A 27,752-nucleotide genomic window follows, 5' to 3' on the forward strand; every position below is an offset into this window, starting at 1 on the left:
GAAAAGGTGATAAAATGCTTACAATCAGGCCAGAAATGTATTAACAAGGAGATCACAGCAACAAAAAGAAGCTACTCTGAAAAGCTAAAGAATCAGTTCTCAACAAATAAACCAGCAAACATGTGGAAAACTCTTAAAAATATCACCGGCTACGGTAAACCTCCTTCCCAGGCTGAAGGAAATCAACAACTGGCAGATGACCTGAACGTGTTTTACTGCAGGCTTGAAAGAAAACTACAGCCACCTATCTCCACAACCCCAATCTCAGACACACCAACAACAGCCAAGCCTCCTACAACTGACCCCATCCCATTGGATTCACAACCCCTAGTGATCACAGAAAAGGAAGTGCAAGACCTATTTCACAGACAAAAGCCAGGTAAAGGTCCAGGCCCAGACAAAATAACTCCTTCTTGCTTAAAAGTCTGTGCTGATCAATTGGCCCCCATCTTCACCCATATCTTCAATAAATCGCTAGAGATGTGCTATGTTCCTTCTTGCTTCAAATGCTCTACCATCATCCCAGTGCTGAAGAAACCCACCATCAAGGAACTGAACGGCTACAGACCAGTTGCTCTAATATCTGTAGTCATGAAAACCTTTGAAAGGCTAGTGCTATCCCATTTGAAAACCATCATGGATTCACTGTTAGATCCCTTGCAAATAGATCAACAGATGATGCTGTTAAAATGGGTCTGCACTCTTTGTAGACTTCAGTTCATCATTCAATACCATCATTCCAGACACTATTCTAACTAAGCTAAACCAGCTACAGGCACCTGAACACACTTGTAAGTGGATCATAAGCTTCCTAACAAACAGGAAGCAACAGGTGAAGCTAAGCAGAATCACATCAGATACCTCTTCAATTAGCACAGCCGCCCCCCAAGGCTTTGTGCTCTCCCCACTTCTCTTCTCTCTGTATACCAATGACTGCATCTCTAACATTCCATATGTTAAACTACTGAAGTTCGCAGATGACACAACAGTGATCGGTCTCATTCAAGACAATGATGAATCCGCATACAGATGAGAGGTTGAACAACTAGCCTCGTGGTGCAACCAGAACAATCTGGAAGTGAACACACTCAAAACCGTAGAAATTGTGGAAGACTTTAGGAGAAACCCTTCCATATTTCCACCTCTTACAATACTAGACAACACAGTATCAATAATAGAGACCTTCAAATTTCTAGGTACTACCATATCGCAAGATCTAAAATGGATAGCTAACATCAAAAACATCATCAAAAAAGCATGACAAAGAATGTTCTTTCTGCGCCAACTCAGAAAGCTCAAACTGCCCAAGGACCTGCTGATACAGTTCTACAAAGGAATTATTGAGTTTGTCATCTGCACCTCTATAACTATCTGGTTTGGTTCTGCAACCCAATAAGACAGACACAGACTTCAGGGGATAATTAGAACTTCAGAAAAAACAACTGCTACCAACCTGCCTTCCATTGAGGACCTGTATACTGCACAAGTCAAAAAGAGGGCTGTGAAAATATTTTAAAACCCCTCGCATCCTAGACATAAACTATTTTAACTCCTACCTTCAAAACAACGCTACAGAGCACTGCACACCAGAACAACTAGACATAAGAACATTTTTTCCCCAAAAGCCATCACTCTGCTAAACAAATAACTCCCTCAACACTGTCAAACTATTTACTAAGTCTGCACTATTATTAGTCTTCTCATTCCCATCACCCATCTCCTTCCACTTATTACTGTATATGACTGTAATTTTGTTGCTTGTATCCTTACGATTTATATTGATATTGTTTCCTGATTGCTAATTTGTACCCTATGACTACCATTAAGTGTTGTACCGTATGATTTTTGATGAATGTATCTTTTCTTTTATGTACATTTAGAACATATGCACCAAGACAAATTCCTTGTGTGTTCAATCACACTTGGCCAATAAAAAATTCTATCCTATTCTATTCTATTCTATTCAGTATTTTAATATTTAATAGGTAAGTATTTTAATTTCTGATTTCCCTTTCTATGAGTCCAACCAATTTTGCAATACCTGATGGCTTAAGCTTTAGAATCCATAATCTAGAAACAGAAGCTATTTTGGATGAGATAAAAAGAAAAGAATTGAAAAAAATTCCAGAGAAGTAAACTGGTATTTCTCAATAAACTAAGCTTTTAAAACAACATTTATCTATATTAACAGTAAAAGAAATGAAAATGTAAAGCAAAAAAAAAAAAAGTTTGCAAATAAATTAGGAAATGGCTGAAATACAAATTATGAAAAGAAAACAATACTGAAATTACAAGAGGGGAATACTGTATTAATGGACAATGCAATCAGACAAAATTTCATAAATTCTGTTCCAACGTTTATAAAAGAAGTGACATTTCTCTAGAGAAAATAGAAGAATATCTAAAGAATCAAAATTTAGTGAGGATTACAGAGGAACAGAGACAGGTTGTGAATGGATTTATAACAATAAAGGAAATTTCTGAAGCTTAAAAAAAATTAAACCAGGAAGAATGCCTAGGCCAGGGGGATTATCAGGTTTTATTATACATGATTTGAGGAATTTACAGCCTTTACAAAACATGATGAACTTTATATTGCAGGAGGAAAGATGCTGGAGAGTTGGAAAGAGGTCAACAGTAGATCTAATGTTTAAAGAGGGACAGTTTTGACTTGATTAAGAAACTATAGGCTGATATTGTTAAGACTGAAACAATTTTGCAAGAATTTATGCATGAGGCTCAATGGGTTTTATCTAAAAGACAGTTAAGGGACAATGTTTTGAAATGCATTGAGCATTTTGGAATATGGATGCATTGAGCATTTTGGAATTACCAATCTCTCTATGCTGTGTCACCTGCAAAGTAATGGAATCTATCATCAACCAATCCATTACCCTCCACCTAGAAACAAACAACCTACTCTCTAATAAACAATTTGGTTTCAGAAAAAAATTATCATGTAGCTTACAACTTCTTCACTGCAAAAACATATGGACTACTAATCTTGATCAAGCCAAAGTAATAGATGCAATCTACATAGACTTCTGCAAAGCTTTTGATTCAGTAGTACATGATAAACTTCTCCTAAAACTAAAATCCTACGGCATTTCAGGACCTCTTCACAGTTGGATAACTGCTTTCCTGTCAAACAGACAACAAGTGGTCAAAATTGGCAATGCTCTATCAAATCTTGTTCCTGTCAAGAGTGGCGTTACTCAAGGCAGAGTTCTTGGACCAACACTCTTCATACTCTCTTCAAATGATCTCTGTGACCATATCTCAAGTTATTGCGTTCTCTTTGCTGATGATGTCAAACTATTTAACACCACCAACAATACTACTACCCTTCAAAAAGACCTTGACTTTGTATCCGATTGGTCTAAAACTTGGCAACTCCAAATCTCAACCAGCAAATGCTCAGTCTTACATATTGGAAAAAAGAACCCAAACGCTAAGTACAAGCTTGATGGCCATTACCTTACAGATGACCCCCACCCTGTTAAAGATCTTGGAGTTTTCATATCAAATGATCTAAGTGCCAAAGCCCACTGCAACTACATAGCAAAAATGGCTCCAAGAGTTGTAAACCTAATTTTGCATAGCTTCTTTTCCAAAAACTCTACACTATTAACCAGAGCATACAAAACATTTGCTAGACCTATTCTTGAATACAGCTCACCTGTCTGGAACCCATACCACATCTCTGACATTAATACAATTGAACGTGTCCAGAAATATTTTACAAGAAGAGTTCTCCGCTCCTCTGAAAACAACAAAATACCTTATGCCACCAGACTTCAAATCCTGGGTTTAGAAAACTTAGAATTCCGCCGATTCTGACAAGACCTATGCTTAACTCATAGAATCATCTATTGCAATGTCCTTCCTGTTAAAGACTACTTCAGCTTCAATCACAATAATACAAGAGCAAACAATAGATTTAAACTTAATGTTAACCGCTTCAATCTTGATTGCAGAAAATATGACTTCTGCAACAGAGTTATTAACACTTGGAACACACTACCTGACTCTGTGGTCTCTTCTCAAAATCCCAAAAGTTTTAACCAAAAACTGTCTACTATTGACCTCACCCCATTCCTAAGAGGACTATAAGGGGCATGCATAAGAGCACAAAAGTGCCTACCATTCCTGTCCTATTGTTTCCTTTCATTATATCAAATTAATATAGTTATTGCATACTTTTGCTCATATATATGCTTATATGAGATGTAGTTATTTTATGTTGATGCTTGTGTATATTGTTATGACAAAATTAAAAAAAATATTTAGAGCAGTATAATGAAAAACAAGCCACCAAACAAAATAATGTACCAGTAGAGGAAACAGAAATTTGAAAAAGTTTACAATGTGCAGAAATGGATAAAATGACACTGGAAATTAAGAAAAGGGAAGAGTCGGAATATTATAGAGTATGGAACTATATGAATGGTTAGAAAAAAGGAATCAAAACAATAATTAAGAATGCTAAATTAATTGGGTTAAAATTAGGAAGTGTAAATTACAGAACAATGTTAACCTAACAGTGATGCTTGTGTGAATAGATACGATGTCAATATAAGTACTTAGATGAACAATTGAACAAAAATAGAGAACATATATTTATGTCGATATCAAAAACTGTAAAATAATATATAATGTAATGTTATGTTTGTTATGTTTTTTAATGTGTTTTTGCCTTTGTTGTATTTTTCTTTATTCTGTTTTTAAAAGTCAAAAGCTTAATAAAAACTATTTTTAAAAAAAGAAAAGAAAAATAAGCCACCTTGACTTTCTTAGATGCAGAGAAGACCTTTGATTATTTGAACTGGCTTTCTTGTTCAATATTTTGGAAGATATTAATTTTGAACATTGCAAAATGAATAAAATCAATTTACACTTCACAGAAAGTACAAATAATTGTTAATGAAGATATAACAAAACCATGTAAGATACTAAAAAGAACAAAATAAGGTTGCACACTGTGGTTCTTGAAATATTGAATAGAAATATAACACAAGATGAGAAGATTATGGGAGTACAGATTTTAAAAGACACTTATTAAGTTAAGAGTTTTGGCAGATGACTTGGTTTTTGGTTATGGAAGATTCTTTAAAGGGAATTGAAACATTAATAGACTATTTTTAAAAATTATTAAATTAACAAGTTTCAAGATTGATAAACAGAAGATAAATATATTAACAAATAGAAGAGCAAATAGAATTGTTGAATAAAATAGGTTTTAAAATTAAGAAGGTAAAATGTCTGAGTATCACTATGACAAATATGAACTATAAGATTTCAAAATAACTATGGTAAGATATGGAATTGAGTTCAATGGATAAGTTAAGATAGGATAAATTATAACTGTCATTGCTGGAGGAATTTCTGTGATAAAAATGAAAGTTTTGCCTAGAATGATACTTTTATTTCAGACAATATCTGATTTGACAATTGATGCTCCAATTAAACAGAAGGCTGAACGATTCCAACCCTTCCAACTCTGTTGTTATATTATATTATATTATATTATATATCTATATTTGTGTGCTGGGGGAAAACATGACTTAAATATAAGGTGTTACAAAATGGAAAGGAAAGGATTGAATCTACCTGATTATATTTTTCAGCTTGCTGTTTAGTTTGGATAAAAGAATGGATATTTCTAAGAAAAAGAAGGCTCTTGCAGTTAGAAGGACACAACCTAACATTTCGGTTGCATGAATGTTTGTAGTATGATAAAGTCCAGGTTAATTTAGATTTTAAAAATGATTATGTTAGGCATGCCGTATGGAGAATATGGAATAGATACAAATCCAGATTGTGCCAGAACACATCTCTATAGATCTCAGCACAAGATTCATTTTATAGATGAGAAATAATAGGGAAAGAGAAATCATGAGATAATAGAATTTTATCAAGGGTAATGGACTGCAAATAAACTCAAGGGAAGAACTAGCAGCAGTGGAATATAGTTGTTAATGTTTATTTATTTGTCATATTTTAAAACTCCTACCAAAATGGAACAGATTCAATTAATTAGGGCAATTAACTGAACTATCAGCTCGGTTAATATATATAAAGAGCATTACACAGGTCTCCAGAGGAAACATATTTTAGAGCGTGGGGCCATTACCGAGAAGGCCTTGTGCTTAACATAGATCCTATGTATGAGGCAGGAGAGAAGGAGGGGGGGAGGGAGGAAGGGTGGGGGGAGAGAGAGAGAGAGAGAGAGAGAGAGAGAGAGAGAGAGAGAGAGAGAGAGATCTAATAGTATGTAAATGTAATAAATAAATATGCAAATGTAACGAATGTAACATGTAAGTTCTTCAAGATAAAAGTGGGTATAAAAAATAAAATAAAAATAATTAAATTTAAAGAATTTGTACCTAAATATCAAAAGAAATTCAGAAATATCTTGAATATTAAATACCGTATATACTCGAATATAAGCCGATCCGAGTATAAGCCGAGGTCCCCAATTTTACCCCAAAAACTGGGGTAAACTGGGGACTCGAGTATAAGCCGAGGGTGGGAAATGAGGCACCTACCGGTTGAAACCCTCCTCCCTCAGCTGAGAAGGCTGGCGGCTCCCCGCCCGCCCTCTCACTGCACCGCAGGGCTTCCCAGCGCCGTCCGGTAAAATGTGAAAAAAGAAGAAAAAACCTCGAATATAAGCCGATCCGAGTATAAGCCGAGGGCTTAAAAAACAAAAACTCGAGTATAAGCCGAGGGCTTAAAAAACAAAAACTCGAGTATAAGCCGAGGGCTTAAAAAACAAAAACTCGAGTATAAGCCGAGGGGACGTTTTTCAGCACAAAAAACGTGCTGAAAAACTCGGCTTATACTCGAGTATATACGGTAATAAACAACCATTGATGATACTTAAAATTCAACCCAGGTCTAGAAAATCCATGAAGTGTGCCAAAGGATTTCAGTGATTTAAAATACTTTAAATGTATTGTCAAAAAATGATATTTATTTTTAAATAATGTATATGTGCATGTTTAAAATTAATGATTCTGATGATACAACTGAAGTGCTCAGTTCTCTTTTAAATGTTTATCTGTTAAGCTTGTCATATGCCACATTAAGCTCCCTCCCAGGCCAGCAACCACTCTCTCATCACAAGGCATATTTCTGAGAGCCTCATTTCATTCTGGAGAGAATAAAATCAAAAGGAAAAGCAACAGCTGTGATCTCTACTGGATACAAGACTTTTCAGCCCTATCAACTGGCTTCTTCTTATACGTGACTTCCAACTTCATGCTCTGCCAATACCTGACAAGGAACTTTCTATAACATTCGATAGATAGTAAGTCTCATCACATGAAACACAACAATTTTATTTTTTTTAAATGTTCTACTTTATTTTGCATCACATACAAGTTTTGTTACATTACTACAAGCAAAATATGAAATCTTAGTGTTGAACAGTTGGGGACTTGTGAGGATGTGTTGAAAACAGGAGTGCCAAATGTGCAGTTTACTCAGCATGGAATGGATGAACACCAAAACTGAGAGTGCTTTTTATGTTTTTATTTCAATTTTATAAAATTTGTATAGCTATTAAAATAATTTTGGACAAGTTTCCAAAGATGATCAGTTGAAGTTAGAAAATTTGGTAAATACTATTCAAACAGCTGTTGGATATGGGACGTTCTAAAATACTCATTCGTTTCTATGTGAAATAGGTTTTAGATAGACATCCTGTCCCTTGCTACAAAACTTACTTATTTGTAACTGTGGCTCTTCATAGGATCATCCATCCATTCACAGATATGAGATCTGAATCTACACAGAAACCTACTAGAATATTCTCTAGCTGAGATTTTTGATGGGAAGTCTATTTCATTGTGCATATCTAACAACATGATTCCCACTGTTTCGTCGGTTTTCCCAAGGCAAACTCAACAGTTCTAGAAACAAAGCAGTTACTACAATAAGCATCTATACAGTCAAATGGGTTATGTGTACGCAAAATGACAATTCAAAGAACACAATCACAGGTGAGCAATCATTTTTTTTCACCATGCTTTCTGCGCAACACATATAAAAGAGAGTATCAAGTGTATCTTAGACAGTGTGCAGTACTTCAGGTGAGGTTAAAGACAGCACAATTCTGGCAATTTGCTTATGCTTGGACATCCATCTATAATACAGGTAAGTCCTGTCCTCGACTTATGACCACTATTGAGACCAAAATTTCTGTTGCTAATTGAGACATTTGTTAAGTGAAATTTGCTCCATTTTACGATCTTTCTGGCCACAGTAGTTAAGTGAAACACTGCAGTTGTTAAATTAGTAATACGGTTTTTCGGTGAATCTGGCTTTCCCACAGACTTTGCTTGTCAGAGAGGTGATCACATGACCCCTGTAATACTGCAACTGTCATAACTATGAGTCAGCTGCAAAGTGTCTGACTTTTGATCACATGACCTTGAGGATGCCGGAATGGTCATAAATGTAAAAAACAGTCATAATCACTTTTTTCAGTGCCATTGCAACTTTGAATGGTCACTATACGAACGGTTGTAAGTTCAAGACTGTATGTATTGGGCAGTTGACTACTAGTCAGAGCACATGGCCACTCTGAACAGGTCTGGGGGAAGTCACTCTTTAGAACAGTAATGCAGAAGTTGAAAATGCTTTTATGGAATGTGAAACAGATTAATTGGTAAAATCCTTGTAATCTGTCTCACATGTAACTTGCATCTGCACAGCCCACCCCATGGCAGCAAGACAATCATTTTTCTCTAATGGTATTAATGCTACAAGTTCTTTAGCTACAGGCTTTTCAGGATTGAGAGGCTTTGAGACCATACAAAGCAATTCCAACTGTAGCTGTGTGATAGAACATTACCATATTGATTATGGGTGGCTCGTTTTGGTATGGTATAAACTGAAGTTAAGAGTTCTGAGATCATAGGAGTGGGTTCCAGTTTGAATAATCCTGATTATTCAAAGTTTGAACGAAAAAAAGGAAGCAATGGCCAGCCCAGTGCCAGGTCAGAACAGAAAAAGAGACAGAGAATGAATGCTAGTATTAAATGGCAGATATCTGTTGGGAATAGTACTGGAAAGGGCTATGGGAGTGCTTCTACTGGTGAAGTGTAATTTACTCCTCCACCCATTCTGGTAGGGTTTTTGTACAGATGGAGGATCCATATATGGAATGTGATGCACAGAGACCAAAATAAACAAGAAATAATTAAAAAGTGTAAAACCAAAAATAATTATTAACTGGGATCAATTCCTAAGTTCAAAATTGTATATATGCTACCCCCTAATCAACTATCCAACCAAGGGACAGCTTAATTGGGAGCTATCTGTCTCCCTTTCCCTCCAATTAGAAACAAGGGAAAAAAGTCAATGTTACTTAAACGGGAATTAATCAGACAAAAAGCTTAGACAGAAATAATATTCTTTAGACCACAGTGACTAAACATACAGAGCTGTATTTCATACATTTTGCTAAGAAACAAATAGCAAGCTTACAAAAATGCTGTACATTTTCTTTTTCAATAAAGCAAGAGTGCACATTTTTTCTCAGGCAGAGGGCCTCATAATATACTGCCTCTACAAGAGATGAATTGGAGTCTGATTTGGTATGGTAGCATCAACAATGGTTAAAGCAATCAGCTACAAAGTGAAATGTACATACAGTAGTTGACAATCCAGATAATAATTTCAACAAATTTTATTACACCGAAGTAAAATTCTCATATGAATTGTAAATGGCATGAGAAAAAGAGTTCAGTATACTATACAGAGATAATTCCTATTCCTATTTGCAGCAACATTGCAAAATAAAAACTAAACAAAGCAATTGCATTTTATGTGTTTGGCTGCTTTACTTAATTTGATGGCATGTTATATAAATGCACCCTCTACTGGATCCCAAAATTACAGCAACTATCCAGATTTTAAGATAAAGATAAAATTTCTCTGAGTAAAGATCACCTTATAATGATTACATGAGGAAATTAATCATTCAATTTATTTTCTTATTTAAAAATGCAAAAAGTTCTCCCTTCTTTCTTGTAGGATTTTTTGTAATAACTAGTCTAGCCACTATCTTTGCAATTTCCTGGTGATCTTCCTGTTGAGATATAATGACACCCGTTTCTTCATAGATAGCTGACAAGCTAATTTCACCTTATTTTAAATTTTATTAGACTTATTTTGCAACCTGAAAATGCAGAAGAATGCACCTTCCTTGAATATACAGCAAAATGTAAAGTCATTATTGTAATTCTCCTTTAACAGTCTAATTAATATCCCTCACTCAAAAAAGATCTTTTTGTACTTCTGTGTCTCTTGAGGTTACTCAAACCCTACTGACACCACCCTTGTTGTCAAGTTAACTGTATTTGTTGTTAGTGTACAAATTACTTCATAATTTAGTAAAAGTTTCACAGGGTTTTCAAATCTCAAAGTCTGGCTCCCAAATTAGTGGCATCTATAATATCTTCTGAACATAAAATAATGTTCCCACTAGTAATCAGCTCTGATCAGGCTTACAAAATAATTTTATTGAATGAAAAACAAAAAGAACTATTTATTTTCCTTATCTGATAATGATAACATATCCTTCTCCTATCTTGAATGGAATGCTATCTTAAACCAAATCAGACTTCAATTCATAAGAACACAGCTTTTCCTTCAAGGTTTCAGGCAACAGCCTCTTCCAGGTGCCAGGAGTCAGTCTGAGTTGCAAACGGTACATTTTGTCATTGGAAAAAAAATAGCACTTTTCTGCCAGTAAATGAATCATCATGAGGTTGATCTCCTTGTTGTGTTCCAAAGAGTTTGAGAGGTGCTTAAGAGGAGATGACTAGCTTACTGGCATTGTGTCCTTTGATGTGTTGTCCCTGAACCCAATCCTTCCCCTCTGCCCATAATAATTATTTTGGGAAAAGTGAGCTTTTCTTCCCACCTTGAAACAGAAAAGTACACAAAGAAGTAAAACTATGAATTATTCCTTTGTTCTCTCAGGTTTGCAAGATTTTAGTCATGATTTTTAAAAAAAACTTATGAACTTACCAATAAAATCCAAATGTACAAGGGATTATCATAAAATGCATGCTGCTGTTTGATGCAACCACTGAATAAGTGGAAAACACGAATTTGAACTGCCTTATATAAAGACAATTTGTGACTCAATTGAATCCAAGTAGCCTTTTTACTTCTGAGACATAAAAATAATACAGTATCACAATAACGTCGGATTTAATAAAGGGGATTGGATAATGGTTTTTTTTCCACGTTTGAATGAATACATTTTTTCCCAACAGTGGGGAAAAACTCAAAAAAGTACAAGAAACTGCCTGTGGATAGGTTTTTCAGCAGACTTAATTATTATTCTAGAAAGAATCATAGATAAAGGTGTTCTTCACAGAAGTATTAATTTCTGAAAGTGTTGATAAAGCAAAAAACAAATGACTGTCCTCACCTGGTATGTACACTGTCCAGTAAAGGTCCACTTCTTGTCTTTAACTGGTCGATTTCTAACCTCAACCTGTCAATTTCATCAGACAGCCTCCTCTGTTCAGAATAAAAGCAGAAATTGTTTCTCTACAATCTCTACAATTATAACTAACTTACAGAATGAATGCATTTGCGAAGTTAAAATGCATACAAGCAAATAACAATGAAACAAAGTAGGAAACAGAAAAATACTAGTACAAAGAGACAGAAAGAACATTTTTGAAGTGCTATCCAAAAAAGCTGAAACTGCTAGAAAATATTATTTTCTAGAAGAATCTATAACTAAATATACAATAAATCTCACATATGTGACCTGTTTATCTAAATTTTTACTGAATGGAAGCCTCAACAATATATTTTCTAGATTACAACTTTGTACTTAATTTACCTTTGGTTCACTTGCATATGTATAGAGGTTGAAATTATGCTTTTCTAATCAGAAAAAGAAGCACTAGGTGCTTCATTATACAACAGTTACATTCACTGTTGGTTATTACTATAAACTATCAGCCATGCCAGTATGACTATTTGATATCTTCTGACTGTTATTTTGAAGACAGCAAAAGTATTTCTGATAAATATGTCTGGTACTTCTTACATTTACCTTGTCATGATGCTGTTCTTCAATCTGTTTTTGAGTATTTTCCAATTCTTGCAACAATGTGTTCTTAAAAACCAAAAGATGAGTAGTTAGAAACACGAGGGGCCTGAGATAAGATCGTAGAAAGTATACCCATCAAAATAAATTATTTATTTTATTATAAATTAAAACAAGTAATTAATAAGGAGCAATACTCAAGCTAGATTGGGAATAGTGCTAGTTAATCTAAGAGGAACAATACACAGAAAAAACAGACACATTACACATTACAAAACATTGCACATAACAGACATTAAAGAAAGGATGATTCTTCTTAGATTATCATAGATATGGTCAAAGAGTAAAAATCTCTCTCCTCTCCCTGCCTGATCCCAATTTAATCCCACTGCCATTATTCCAACTAATTACTTGTCAAACTCTTATATGGCAGATTAACCATAGGACAAATAGGAAAATTGTAAATATTTCATGAAAATGGACCAGAAATCTTTTTCACAGTGCTGTAAAGGAATGATATTTATTATTCAGTTATAATAGAGCTGTAGCAATTATACATCATTTATAATGTCTAACTCTTTGTCTATCTTCATGAATTGAAAATTTCTTGAAAAAACATACATGCTTTCAAATATAATTTGCATTACTGAAGATGGGTATGTGTGTGTGCCAAAATCATTTAAACTTTGCAGTGTCAAATATAAAACAAGTTTCTTAAAACTTGACAGCATTTGAAGATAATTTTTCTTAGATGGGCAACAACTGGATTTTCAGTCCAGAAATGACTGAAAAAATATGCAAATTTGCAAAATATTATTTATATTTGGAAGTAATGCAGTTAAAATGATATTGCTATTCAGCACTGATATGAATGAAAAAAGTAAGTAGTAATGGCACCAGAATGCCATTAAGATTAGGCTCAATTGCTAGACAGGAGGATTTTATTATAAATGATACTGACTGCCATTCTTGTTTGTGATCCTTGAAGATGGCATTCCCTGAGCAAAGAAATGTGAAAACAGCTTGGTCCACCAGATCTAACTGGATGGATGGATAGCTACTACTGTTATTTGTGCAAACACTTTAAGGGTGGCAACCTTCAATTGCACCCAGAAGTCAACTGGCAACCAATGCAGCTTGCACAGTGTTATATGGGCGAATCAAGATATGTCTGTAAATAATATTTTGTAATCCTGTGTATATTTATTTAGTAGGACTACCTCATCACAAAAGTCAACCAATTTGCAGTTAATCAAAAGTACCTTTCTCACCCATAAACTCATCTGCATCTCAAGAAACCAAAATCTGGCTTTTTGATAGTGTATGTGTGTGACTCTGTGTCAGACATGGCAAGTTTCTCAGATATTCAAGTTGTGAACGTGGATCAATGAAATAGAGGGATTTCAAAAGAAATTAAAAAGCCAGAATTCTATTCCATACTTATTGCAGCAGCTATTTAAATCATACTTTCATAGTTCATAGTTCATCATAAGAACAAAGAGAAGAATCCCAGAAAGAAGGCAAAGTCTTGTAAAAACCAAGGCAGCAAAAAATCAACCCCTCTAGCTAACCTACTCCCGTGTTCTAATGCGAGGTAGCACCAATAATTTTCTAATATTCCTTCTACATAAATCACTGGCTTGAATACAGCTGCTACACTTACTACAGGTAGTCCTCGATTTATAACCACAATTGAGCCCAAAATTTCTGTTGTAAAGGGAGACATTTGTTAAGTGAGTTTTGCCCAATTTTCAATCTGTCTTGTCACAGTTGCTAAGTGAATCACTGTGGTTGATAAGTTAGTAACCAGACTGTTAAGTGAATCTGGCTCCCCCATTGATTTTGCTTGTCAGAAGGTTGCAAAAGATGATCACATGACCTTGGGACACAGCAACAGTCCTAAATTTGAACCAGTTGCCAAACATCTGAATTTTTATCACATGATCATGCAAAGATTGTAACTGTGAAAAAATGGTCATAATCACATTTTTCAGTGCCGTTGTAACTTGGTACGGTCACTAAATGAACTGTTGTATGTCAAGGATTACCTGTATTCAAAACATCTATGAAATGACCCATCAAATGTCTTAGCTTCTTTTTTTAAGATGATTTTTGAAGTTATGAACATTCCAGTACCATTTTAATTATCAGCAAAATTAATTTTCCTATTTGAATATAAAATAGTAAAAAGATCTGCACTATACCTTTTCTTCAAGGGCTGCCATTCTTTCTTTAAGATGAAGCTGAAGTCTCTCATTGGATTCACTCAGCAGCCTGTCCACAGTATCAGAGAGCCTCTTGTTATGTTCCTCGTTCATTTTCTCCCGTTGACGGGCCTGGGGAACATATCAAGATCAGCCAAATATTCCCAAGCGATTTGCTCTGAGACTGCATTAAAATTAACCTTAATGATTCAAGAAAACAGAAGTGACTATTTCACTATAACTAGCCCATTATAATGTAAGAAAATATTTACAACAATGTCAAGGTCATTTTATTGACTGGAAAATGTTCAGAGAAACCTACCCTCTAAACTTTTTTTTAACTTAACACCAGTTGAGAGAATTCTATAAATATTAAATGCACTGAAAATCAGAGGGTGAACTGTGCTATGATTTGAGCATATATTTATTCTAGGATATAATAATATTCAAAATTTTATTGCCATTAACTGTTGTTGAAATTTTAATCAGCATATCATAGAACCATAGGGTTGAAAGTGACTATGAAGTCTTCTAGGGCAGAAATCACAAACAATTCCCAACAAACAGCTGTCCAACCTTTGAGGAAAACCTTGAGTTAACTCGTGTCACCCACAACTCTAGAAGGGAGGCTGCTCCCCTGCTTAATAGCTCTCAAAGTAGGAAATTCTTCCTTATTTCAAGTTTCATATCTTTATATAAAGCTTCTATCTATTGGTTCTTATCTTACTCTTGGAAACTAGGGTGAATTAATCCACACCCTCTTCTAGTATTCAAGTATTGGAAAATTTATAAAATGCCTCCCTTTTGCCTACTTCTCTAGGCTATACGTACCCACTTATTTTAACATAACATAACAACAGAGTTGGAAGGGACCTTGGAGGCCTTCTAGTCCAACCCCCTGCCTAGGCAGGAAACCCTACACCATCTCAGTCAGATGGTTATCCAACATTTTCTTAAAAATTTCCAGTTACTTTATTTAGTTACTCTTCATAGGATTTAGCCCAAAGTCTCTCAATATGATTGTGTTCTTCTGTACACTATTTCCAGTTCTTCAGTGTCCCTGTTATATTATGGCAATCAAAACTAGATACAGTATTCCAGATGCAGTCTGACTAGGTCATCATAGACCAGAAGTTTCATTTCTCATGATCTCAATATTATTGATTCAGACCAAGACTGAAACTTCTGCTAGCTCATGCTTAATCTGTGGTCTACACCCTACAGGACAAACAGGTTTTTCTCCTGAATATTACTACCAACCCAAATTCGGCCTATCTTGTACCTGTGCATCTGGGGTTTTTTGTCCTAAATGCAGAACCTTACAGTTATTGCCATTGAACAGTGTTTTGCTGGATAGGGCTCAAAGTTTAAATCTATCAAATTCCCTTTGAACCTTTAAGCTACCTTCTATGTTGTTAGTAGTCCTCCCTAGTTTTGTGTCACCTGCAAATTTGACAAGTATTGCCTCTATCTCTTTTTCTAAATTATAAAAATGTTGTTCCTTTCTAAGTGCTTGCAAACCCACTGCTTGATTATCCTTTTTTTTAAGGATTTTCCCAGATACCAATGACAAATTGAGTGATCCAGTTTTCCCTTTCTTTAAAGCAGGGAAACAATGTTAACTCTACTCCAGTCTTCTGACTTGTATTCTATATGAAGGGCCACAACATGACAGGCAGAAACAGGGAAAGGGGAATGTAGAAATAGGGTTCAGACAGAAAAGTCATCATAAATCAAGCGGGACTGGCCTGATTTTTAAAATTTTAAATTTTAAAATTTAATTTTATTGGGTATTTTATATGGTCAATTGGACGGTTTTAATTTCGGCCTTTATTGAATAAGTTTTTTAATTGTTATTTTAGTGTGTATATTAATTGTTTTAATGTAGGCTGTACACCACCCTGAGTCCTTCGGGAGAAGGGCAGTATAAAAGTTTAATTAAATAAATAAATAAATAAATAAATAAATAAATGGGACCAACTGATATTATAACATTAAATTAATTAAATTAAATCAGGAAGCAAAGCTAATTATTTAGATAACTTTATCTAACACAACTATACTATATTTGCATATAGTAAACATGGAGCTAAAGTGATTTCTTCTATTGCTTCAGTGCCACGGATTTAACTACATTGTAACAACCTATCACTTAACCATAACTTAAGAGTGTGGCTAAAAATGTAAAACAACCATGTGGGATCCCAAAGGTGCTTTTTCAAGAGGCAACTGGACTTTCTGGTTTTTCTTTGAAGCTGTCTGCAAGGGATATAAATCCTTCCACTCCCCACCATCCAGTCATAGCTGAAGAAGCTTTTTGGATGAGAAGCGAAACGTCTTCAAAGAAAAAACAGAAAGTCCAGTTGCCTCTTGAAAAAGCACCTTTGGGACAACCATGACCTGGATGACTGAGAATCTCCACAGACAACCATGTGGGATATTCTTTCTCACAACAAGCTATCCATGTGATACCACATTTGTAAAAAAAAACCAAAAACCATTAATATCATAGAAGAAAACATAACAAGTAACATCAAGTTACCATTTTCAATTTGACAATACTCTGACCTGAAATGAAATAAAGCTACTCTAGAGAAAAGAACTTACCCTTCCCAATTCTTGGTTCTTCTCCTCCAACTGAGTTTCCAGTTGCCGCAGTCGTTCTTCAATACTGCCATGCCTTTCCTCAGCCTAGAAAAAGACATTTTCTAAAATGGTGGTTGTCAACCTCCTCAAGCAATAAATCTGAACCTAAACCTGAATCCCACCAAAAACAAAGCACTGGCTTTTAAAAGAATATTTCTATATTTGTTCTTCTGTTATTGATTATTGTTAAGTTTTAACTACATGAAAAATTGTTCTTAACAATAATTTGTACAATTATAATTGTAAAACAAACAGATAATAAATACTTTCATATTTTACTGACTAGCATCTCAGTAAAAAAAAATATAATATTTACTTTCATTAGAGTAAGACATTGTGATTGTATTCTGAAACTATTTTACTCCAGTATTAGAAGAAATCTTGATTTTCTTCTGAGATATTCAACCAATCAGGATGAAGTTTCTGTTTCAGTCTAGATATAATTTCTGCACAACCCTAATCTAACAACTACTGAAATATAAACCTCACTGATGACTCAAAAGATCAGTCTTTCTCCAATAAACAGCTTCTTTTAGCTCATTTTATTTGTGGTGGCAGCTACAAGCTGTGAAGACCATAATGCTAAACTGGAGACAGGTTGCTTGCCCTTCTATTAGTTTCTCTCATCTTCTCCCATGCATTGATTTAAATACAGGTAGCCATCAATGTATGACCACAATTGAGCCTAAAATTTCTGTTGCTAAACAAGACAATTATTAAGTGAATTTTTTTCCTTTTTATGACCTTTGCTGCCACAGTTGTTAAGTAAATCACTGCAGCGTTAAGTTAGTAACATGGTTGCTAAATGAATCTGGCTTCCCCATTGCTTTTGCTTATCAGAAGATTGCAAAAGATTTAAACATGACCTCGAGACACTGCAACTGTCATAAATATGAGTCAGTTACCAAGCATCTAAATTTTGATCACATGACATTGGGGAGACTACAATAATTGTAAGTATGAAAAATGGTCATAAGTCATTTTTTGCAGTGCCTTTGTAACTTCTAACAGTCTCTAAATGAACTGTTGTAAGTCAAGGACTACCTGTAAATTAATCATATTCTATTCAGGGTCTACCTGTATATCATCAATGGTATTGCTAAACACTGCTCTAAGGAATTAACAAATCAGCTATGGAAATGTGGGTTGGTAAAAATGGTGAAGACTTGTTGTTATGTAAGATTGCACTTATATACTACATAGATGTAACTAAACATCCAGGATATAACCAATGTGGATTTACTTTTATAAAATATTTGAAAGGCAGCAAATTATTCTCTGAGAGATTCTAGAAATAGACCTTCTCAACCCTAGGGCACAGGCATGAGTTCCTTGTTGAATTCATTACTTCATGGTTGAGAAAGCTATTTGAACCTCACAGAACATATTTCCTGGATAGTTCTAGTTTATATCAAGTCTTGTAAGTATATATTTCATTCAAGAAGTATACAAAATGCTCCCATCTGATTCCTTAAATGCATCTATGTAAAAATAACAGACTTTATAGCAATACCACAGGCTTGGTAAATGGATCTTAATCCCAAAACTAAAATAAGCACACAAAATATCTGACAATTTAATGGGATAAAATGTGCTTTAAAGCATCCTTGGACAGCAGTTACTGCCCTCCAATTCTGTGTGCATTAAACAGTAAAGCCTAGTATAATCCATTGAAAAGTTTAGCACAACCAATCTTACCTAAATACCAGCGTAGGAGGCAGCTATACACAAATTTTGAGAAACTGGATTTCTCAATCAGTTCCAAAAATTTAACTCAAAATAACCCAATCCAGTGCTGCAGCTATTCAGAGTCCCAGCTTTTCTGATTTGGATAGCATCAACTATTTGAATCATATTAGAGCTTAACTGTACATCACTAGTAGCTGCTTCTTAGGATAATTATAGCCCTAAGAGAACTTTATGCTGGTCAATTGATATTGCTGAACTTTTCATTTAAAAAAAAAAGTTTTTAGAAAACAAATGAGTAGTTCATGATTTTTTCTAACTTGCTTTCCATCCCAAGAAAGTCATATGGCCTGGACAGATGCCAAACCATCTAATAACCTAGGTTTTATTGAAAGCTCATTACAGTCCTGTCTACTTACCTTGGTAAGAGCTGCTATTCTTTGTGCTAGCTCAGCTTCCACCTCAGGCAGAGTCTCAGCTTTCCTCATTGTCTGCTGCAGTTTCTGCTCTGCCAACTCCAGAAGCTCCTGAAGATGCCTTGCCTTCTCTTCACACTGTGGAATGATGCAGAATGGCAGTAATGTACACCAGGAGCCAGAAATGCTAAGGATAGTTCCAAACTATGCCAGAGCTCTGTATTCTAATGCATATATTCCAACCAGAAACGAAGGAAAAACTTGAATGCCGGTTTTCATTACACAAGCTTTTGATTCCGATTTTTAAAAAGCTGAATATCAACATTTACTGCTATAGGATTGTGGAATATTTACATTATGTTCATTAGATCATGTTTTAAACATGTATAAAATGTTCTGAGTTGAAACACTCTGGCTCCAAAACATCCTGTCTCTATTCTAACTACATAAGACAATTATTTAAAATGTAAAATAGGCTGTTTTGAGCACTTTACACGATTCAACCTGAAACAGTGTGTTTTGTATTTGACACAGAATGTTCTCAGCTTAAAACATTTCTAAGATGCTCAAAATGGAATGTTTTGACTCAGAATGTTTCAAAATCAAAACATTTTGCACACCCTACTAATTTTATATATTATAAAGTTTCTTCATAAATATTTTATTGGATTTATTTGTTGTCACTCATAAAGTTTTCATAATGGAAGTTATTAAATATTTTCCCAAATAAATAAATAAAATGTTAAGCACAGCAGCAAATCCATACAAACATTTTAAAATTACAGTCTTGCAATTTTAACACACTGAATATTAAACCACTAAGGCAAATGGATTTGAGGCCTGTACAAAACCAAGTTTAATATTAGGTATTGCTTGAAACCTGTACATAAAGATTGGTTCTCCCACATGAATCAACATAACAAGCCATTGTCTAAATGTTCCACAATCAGAAAATAGGACTTTTCAATTGCGATGCCCCATTTGTGAAAAGGTTTGCATGGTACCTAATTTAATAGCCAAGGAATCGTTGGCAAAGACAAGGCTTTAATTATTTTTTACTCAAAGGAAGTTTTATTTTAATTTTAGCTGTCTTTACATTTAAACATTATTTTAAAATTCTGTAGTTTTATTACAGATTTATGTGCAAGAATAGCCAAGTCCAATCTTTCACTTGAACAGCGGGTACAATGCTAGTCATGAAGGCAACGAAGTGCTCCTGGGAAAGAATCATCTCAACAAGAAGAATGTCTAGGAAGAAAGTTCTGCTATAGAGGCAAAATGGGCCTTCACAAATAGAGTGCATCATCCATGAAGCTCTCTATCAGATTGACACTGGCATTCCATTTGCCATGACATTAAACCCCATTACCTGCCGATGGAGAGACTCTTTATTGGCAAGCTCATTCTCCAACTTGTCATTAAGGTCATGAATGGAAGTGGCTTCTCTCTGGGCTGCCAAATAACGTTTCTCTAGGGTGGTTATCCTCTCCTCCATGTCTTCTTTTTGCGCCAAAGCCTGGGAATGGAAATATTTAAAATGCAGGTTTACTTCTGCAGTAGAGTTTAACAGTCTAGCTCCATTGTATATCAGATTCAGCCTGTATCCATTTTTCCACTGTTATAGTTGGAAGTGGAACAAGAAGTGCTAGAAAACTCCATCACACTTAAATCCTGATATCTGGCAGCAAATTATATTTTACACATCATTGCAGCTGTAGAATGTCTGTCCAGTACTGATTGGTGCCTTTCACTATCTGTCAAAGATATTATCACAGGGTCTTCAAGAAGCAAAGGGAGATTAATAAGGAACAGAGGCTGGTAGGAAAAAAATGCAACCTGGATTTTCAAGAACTTGCACTAAATATATAAGGAACCTGCTGAGCTTTTTCAAGAATTTTAACCGAATATTCTAAACTAGATTACCTTTCTGGAAGGGTTTAGAATAATTTAATAATTCATTACTGCATAACTAAACCCATTTCTTCAGTTACTTCAATAAACTCAGGATTTAGTCTAGCTAGAAAAACTGAATTATTTTAAATTGATTTAGAAGAGGGGTTTTTATATGCCATCATTTTCACAACTGGAATTTAGCATTCTGACCTCTCGTAGGTCTCTCTGGTACTTGCTGCTCATTTCTTCAGATTTGATGAGGTCTCTCCTGGCTGTGCTTAGATCTTCTTCAAGCTCAGCAACACTGGCAGCCAGACCGGCTAACCGTTCTTTAGCTTGTGCTAGTTCAAAGTTTTGTTTCTCTAGAAGCTCCTGCAATTCCACAATCTGACTTGCCCCATCATCTGGGTGTATAGAGCCATTAGGAAGTCTCTGTCAAGTAATATAGAAAAAGATTCCAACATTTCATATCAATAGAGAATAGATAAATTAGAATATTGAACTAATATTCAATGAATATTGAACAAGTGTCATTGCATGTTTCTAAAATCTATTCAACAATCATCCTTTTTATTTGTAAACCACATAATAAGGTGGGTTTTTTCTTCCATTCAATTGTGTCAGAGGCTGCCTGGACAAGTTCCTGCAGTTTTCTTGGCAAGGTTTTCAAGGTTTGCCATTGCCTACTTCCTAGGGCTGCGAGAAAGTGACTAGTCCATTAGGTAACCCAGATGGTTTTGTGCCTAAGGTAAAACCAGAACTCAGAGTTTCCTGGTTTCTAGACTGATTCCTTACCCACTACACCAAATCGGCTCTACATAAGTGTATAGCTCTACACAATGTACCTTTTGAAAATAAGATGTCTTAAATCAAATGAAATTTTAGAACAATTAGGAAACCCTTCAATCAGCCTATTTCAAAATTTTAGAAACACAGCAAAGAAAACACAAAATTTGCCTACAGGCTAAAGAGTCCCATGGAACATAATTGTCTGACTCACAATTGCAGACATACAGTATTTCAATTGTATCTTGGCTATTTTCCCATTCCCAGAAAGTTGCCTCTTACCTTCCAAAGCATTTTTTGTCCAGATTCTTTGCCCTCAGTCCTTTTTTCATCTTCCCCTACAGGTGCTTCCCTTTGAGAAGATCCTTGCTGAAGAGCATTTACCTGGAAAATACAGATTCAGTAGAACTTATAGTTCTCATAAACATGAAAACAATGCAAAGCAGATCTATAGAACAAGGGATTTGGAACAATTCTGACAGTTAAACCGATATTTTAAAAGCTTTCAAAGGAGGAGGTGCACCTACTTTTCACTTACAAAAAATTATTGGAAAGAAAACTCCACATCCAATAAGTTATTTTGTGCAGTTTAAACTTCATGATATAATAAATGCATGCATGTATTTAAACTAATCTTACTCATTACATTGCTGCCATCTATTCTGTTATTTTCTTTTTTTCCCCTTCCTTGGATATGATATTGTCTAGACATTGTTTTATTTGCAGCCCATCTTTATTATTATTACAAATAACTCAAGATAGCAAACTTATCAAACACATCTTCCTCCTCCTATTTTCCCCACAACAACAACCTTGTGAGGTAGCTTGGGCTGAGAGACAGTGACTGGCCCAAAGTCATTCAGCTGGCTTTCATGGCTAAGGCGGGACTTCAACTCATGGTCTCCTGCTTTGTAGCCTAGTGCTTTAACCACTAGACCAAACTGGCTCTCTATTATAATAAAGACAGATCATTCTGAATGTTTATACTGGGCTTTGTTATTCTATTGCTTGTGGTAAACAGAACTGACAGAGAAACATTCCTATGAAATCTGGGATAGCAAATGAAATGCATATTTACTTGCTGGTGGGCATTGGATAGCTGTTCTTCTAGTGTTGCTACTCGTTCCAGTGCTGCTCTTAGGCGTTCTCTTACCTGAAAATGTAAAGAAACTGATTTGTTATTTAAAGGAGAAACTGATGAATAGAGAGGTTTCTTGCAATTTATTCGACTAAGGTGCCAGATTTAAGAACACCTAGCATCTGAAACTCCATTTCATAATACAAATAATTTCATGAGATCACTCTCCTCTCAAATTATTTGCCAGAAGGATGCAGAACTGTCAGCAACAGGAGCCTGAATCTCATTCAAATAACAGAACGCTCTTGCGGAAGACTATGATTTTTCACATAGTGACTTGGTCCGCATGTGGAAAGAGTACTGTCTGTAAGCAAAAACAGAAGATGATTTCAGAAAGTTGTCTAAATTAATACTTTTCAATTTCAGCAACTTTAACATTTGAACCAACTCCCAGAATCATCTAGTCAGCATTCTGTGAATTGAAATACAGAGTTGAATTAGAACGGAAGTGGACTGCTGGAATATCCCTTTAGAGAAGCACTTGTACAAATTCATTTTTGACAGTAGCTTCCTGGAATGTAAAGCAATAATATTTGAGAATTTTCTTCAAAGGGCAAAAGCTTTTAATACGGAAATCATTTCGTGGAAGGATCAAAAGATGCATGAGAGTTCTAAGGAAGTGCTGAGCCAAAGCAATACTAGGGATCACCACAGCTTTGTTATTAAAAAGGTTATGAGTTAAAAACAGATGGCTTTATTAAAGCTAAACTTTTTCCGACAAAACTAACTACCACGTAAATCTCACCTTCTCATCCAATGCTTTATGATGTTCAAATAAAGACTTCAGGGCCTTCAGAACTTCAACCTCACTGGAGACACCTGATGGAGACTGAGCTTGCCGCTTTACTACTGTCATCCTCAGAGAGCGTTCATGCCTTGAGACCAGGCACTCCAAGTGCTCCAACAAAAGCTGAAAATCAAACGACAGCTCCAGTTATTCCTTATGTATGTCACCATCAGCAAAATACAGCCTTCAGTCCTTGATTTGAATAATTACCAGGATTAACTGCAAGGGCATTTCCTGCACCAGAAATATAGACATCAGACTAAGGCTGCAGTCTTAAAACCTAATAGATAAGATTTTACATATAAAAATAAATTAATAAACATACATACACTGAGAGATTGCTCACAGGAAATGTAGCAGAGAAAGAGATAGGAAAACATTTTTAAACTGTCCTTGGATTAATTCAGAAATTATCCCATTTTTTAAAAAAAATGTATTATAAGATGATTTATTAGATTGGGGTCCCCAGAATGGTGGTTGTAACCCTCTAAGATGGTTACAATTTACCGGGAACAGGTGGGGTTTTTTTAAGTTAATCACATTTGTGCAGGCAAAGTGGGAATAGTGTTAAAATTCACTCATACTTTGTCTTGGCAAGCTTATTTTGGTCTTGTGCAGCCAAAACTGAGACAAAAACCCAGTCTGAGTATTGAGAGATGGCTAAACCCCTGAGTGTAGCCATCTGTCAAAACCATTTGCCAATCATAACAGCACTGTGTCTGCCAGATGGTTTCTTGCTAGTGTGGCATGTAGTAGCGAATCCAAACTTTGAAGCATCTCTAAGTATAGAATTAGTGAAGTTCAATACTTCTATTTCTCATTTTAAACTTCTAGCATTTCAAATGGAAAATGTGTTGACGTAGTTGAGGAAGCTAACCATCTTCCAGCAATGCTGAAAACAGTAAACCTAAGCAAAGAAAGTATGGTGACAGTTATGTATCTTTTGCCCAAGTTTAACTCTCAAAAAATCACCAGTCATATTCATGAAGTAATCATATAAATTAGCAATTTTTCTTGACAGAACTTGGCTTTTCTTTAGAGACTGCCTTTTTTCTGTTCAATTGTGTCCAGTTTTCAGAGACTGCCTAGACAAATCCTTGAAGTTTTCTTTCCAAAGCTTTTCAGAAATGGTTTACCATTATCTTCTTCCTAGGGCTGAGAGAGAGTAGCCACCCCAAGGTCACCCAGGTGACTTTAAACTAGAACTCATGATCTCCTGGTTTCTAGCCTGTTCCCTTAATCACTGCATCAAACTAAATCTCTGAGAGATTGCCTTTAAAAAGTCCCTAATGTTCTTTGCAGTGGTTTACAAATATTTGAAGGACTATCACAGAAAGAAGGGTACAAATTTATTCTCCATACTATATACGGTCCTAAACTGCCTCTGCAGGTATGAAAACCAAGCTGCGTTCTAAGAAATATAAAAAACCTTAGCGAAAGGCAGACCATGCTGCATCTCAGTTAACCTAGGCAGTTAATTCTAGGTTCATAAAGGAAACCATATGATTTCTTTTCTTTTGGCCTAGAATGATGCACAAATCAGGCCATTATGGCATATTCAACAATTTATGATTAAAGCATGGCTGAATGTTATCTGCAAATATAAATGTTGCTTTTGGATTAAGCTACCAACAGAACTGTGTCCAGCATAAAACTTATTTATTACTCACCCGCGTATTATTGCGTTCTGCTTTCAGCTCAGAGATTTCCTCTTCCCTTTCCAACAGCTGTTCTCGACATGCATTGAGTTCCCTGGTCAGTGTTGCAAATTCCTGCAAGACAATCATAAGCTCCACAATTGAGTTAGGTTGCTATAGATTTTGCCTAAATAAAAGTAATGCCATAAAAAAGGGAATTGCATCCCTATCCTTCCCCGCCTCCCTATCCTACCCAAGAAGATCACAAAATATTTCAATTACCCAAACTGGATTTATGTTATCCATCTGATTATGAATTATAAAATCAGCTAAATAAAATGCATAGTCATTCTTCAGCAAACAAAAAGCAGCCCTTTTTTATTTTGACACTTATCAGCAGGTTTTTATACTTCACAAGGCATTCAAGTGTTCCAAAGTTACATTTATTACTTTGGTGTAATCTGAAATGGCAGTAAGATTCCACTACCACCAGTACCTCTGCCCTCAGTTCCTTTCCTATGTGAATCCAAGCATATAAGAAACAGCAAGTAAAATGTTTCAGTCTGTTCATATAAGACAGTTACTAGTAAGTGCATATAAGTCTCAAGACATCTTGAAACTTATATGCCAGCTCAAATTGCCATCTAATGTTTTGTAGAATAGAATAGAATAGAATAGAATAGAATAGAATAGAATAGAATAGAATAGATTTTTTATTGGCCAAGTGACACACAAGGAATTTGTCTTGGTGCATATGCTCTCAGTGTACAAAAAAGATCATCAAGAAGTCTAAGGCACAACACTTAATGATAGTCATAGGGTACAAATAAGCAATCAGGAACCAATCAATATCAATATAAATCATAAGGATACAAGCAATAAAGTTACAATCATATAGTCATAAGTGGAAGGAGATGGGTGATGGATACGATGAGAAGATTAATAGTAGTGCAGATTTAGTAAACAGTTTGACAGTGTTGGGGAATCATTTGTTTAGCAGAGTGATGACATTCGGGAAGAAACTGTTCTTGTGTCTAGTTCAGTAGTGGGTTGCTACCGGTTCTCCCCAGTTCGCAAGAACCGGTAGTAAACATTTTGAGTAGTTCGGAGAACCAGTAGTAAAAATTCTGCCTGGCCCCGCCCCCAATCTATTGCTGCCTTCCGACTCCCAGCTGATCGGCTAGAAGGAAAAAATCAAGACTCACTTTTCGAAGAAGAGAAAAAAAAACCCAAGACACCATCCCTTTAAACTGAGAAGCCAAGAAGCCTCCCAACTGATCGGCTCGCTTCTCAGCCAGGAGATCGCTTGGCAAAGAAGAAGGGGGGGGAGGGGGAAAAACGCTGTCGTTTTAAATTGACAGAGCTGCTAGAAGCTCCTCTCTGGGTTAGCTGAACAGCAAATTGGATAGGAGGAGGAATTCTTATATGGTTCAATGTTTTTGCAGTTTTGGGGTTTGTGCAACATGGGCTTTGTGTTTCTAAAAAGGTTTGGGTGATTTCCATTGTGAAATATCCTGTCTTGGATGAGTTTTTTGCCTGCTTTAAATGGAGCCGAACTTCCGGCTTTCACTTTCTATGATCTCTGTTTACAAAGTTTCCTTTATGCAGCTGGCAGGAATGTGGAATTCCAGGCAGGTTCCTTGCTAGCAGCTTGATTATTCCTTAATAATCTGGGATATTTTATTTGGGAAATGAAGAGGGGGGAGTTTGATTCCTTCCCAGAACAGATTAGTGGGGTGGGGAGGAAATAGGGATTTTGAAGTAACCTTCCCCTGGAATGGGGAGGGAATGGGGATTTTAGGCTTGCTGTCAAACATCAGCCATAATACTGATTGTTTTAAACAATATGCAGGTTGTATTACATGAATGGCTATTTTATATGTGAAATTATGACTGAAACCTATATAGGTTCACACTGTCAGGAAGTTTGTCCTTAGTTGTAGGTTGCTTCTCTCTTTGTTGAGTTTCCAGCCATTGCTTCTTGTTTTGCCTTCTGGTGCTTTGGAAAATACTTTCTCCCCCCGCTTCTTTCTAGCAGCCCCTTAAAAGACTGTTGCCTATCACACTCTTGGGCAAAGCATGCGAGCCATTTCCTCCTTTCAGTGGTCCATGAAAGTGCATCTGTAGCAGTTGTCTCTAACCCTGGCCACTTTAAGACTTGGCCTCTGTGGCTCAGACTGCTAATGCAGTCTGTTATTAACAGCAGCTGCCTGCAATTACTGCAGGTTCTAGTCCCACCAGGCCCAAGGTTGACTCAGCCTTCCATCCTTTATAAGGTAGGTAAAATGAGGACCCAGATTGTTGGGGGCAATAAGTTGACTTTGTATATAAATATACAAATAGAATGAAGACTATTGCTAACATAGTGTAAGCCGCCCTGAGTCTTCGGAGAAGGGCAGGATATAAATGCAAATTAAAAAAAAAAAACGCAGCAAAGCTGGGTGAGGAATTCTGGGAGTTGAATTCCATAAGTC

At 35.6% G+C, this 27,752-nt stretch overlaps 1 protein-coding gene across 3 annotated transcripts in view; it reads right to left on the reverse strand.

Moving 5' to 3' along the window:
• PPFIA4 (PTPRF interacting protein alpha 4) overlaps positions 1-27,752 on the reverse strand; it is a 142,215-nt gene that overhangs the window by 36,569 nt on the left and 77,894 nt on the right. For all 3 annotated transcript variants that reach the window (XM_058176119.1, XM_058176120.1, XM_058176121.1), the window contains exons 3-13: positions 25,312-25,413; positions 23,600-23,764; positions 22,795-22,869; positions 21,999-22,100; positions 21,141-21,362; positions 20,407-20,553; positions 19,041-19,175; positions 16,897-16,980; positions 14,290-14,421; positions 12,092-12,154; positions 11,453-11,544 (exon numbers count right to left, since the gene is read on the reverse strand). In XM_058176119.1, coding sequence (XP_058032102.1) covers positions 11,453-11,544; positions 12,092-12,154; positions 14,290-14,421; positions 16,897-16,980; positions 19,041-19,175; positions 20,407-20,553; positions 21,141-21,362; positions 21,999-22,100; positions 22,795-22,869; positions 23,600-23,764; positions 25,312-25,413 — 1,319 coding nt within the window. The remainder of the gene's footprint in view (positions 1-11,452; positions 11,545-12,091; positions 12,155-14,289; positions 14,422-16,896; positions 16,981-19,040; positions 19,176-20,406; positions 20,554-21,140; positions 21,363-21,998; positions 22,101-22,794; positions 22,870-23,599; positions 23,765-25,311; positions 25,414-27,752) is intronic.

The sequence above is a fragment of the Ahaetulla prasina genome, chromosome 3, assembly GCF_028640845.1.
Source record: "Ahaetulla prasina isolate Xishuangbanna chromosome 3, ASM2864084v1, whole genome shotgun sequence".
NCBI classification, from domain to species: domain Eukaryota; kingdom Metazoa; phylum Chordata; class Lepidosauria; order Squamata; family Colubridae; genus Ahaetulla; species Ahaetulla prasina.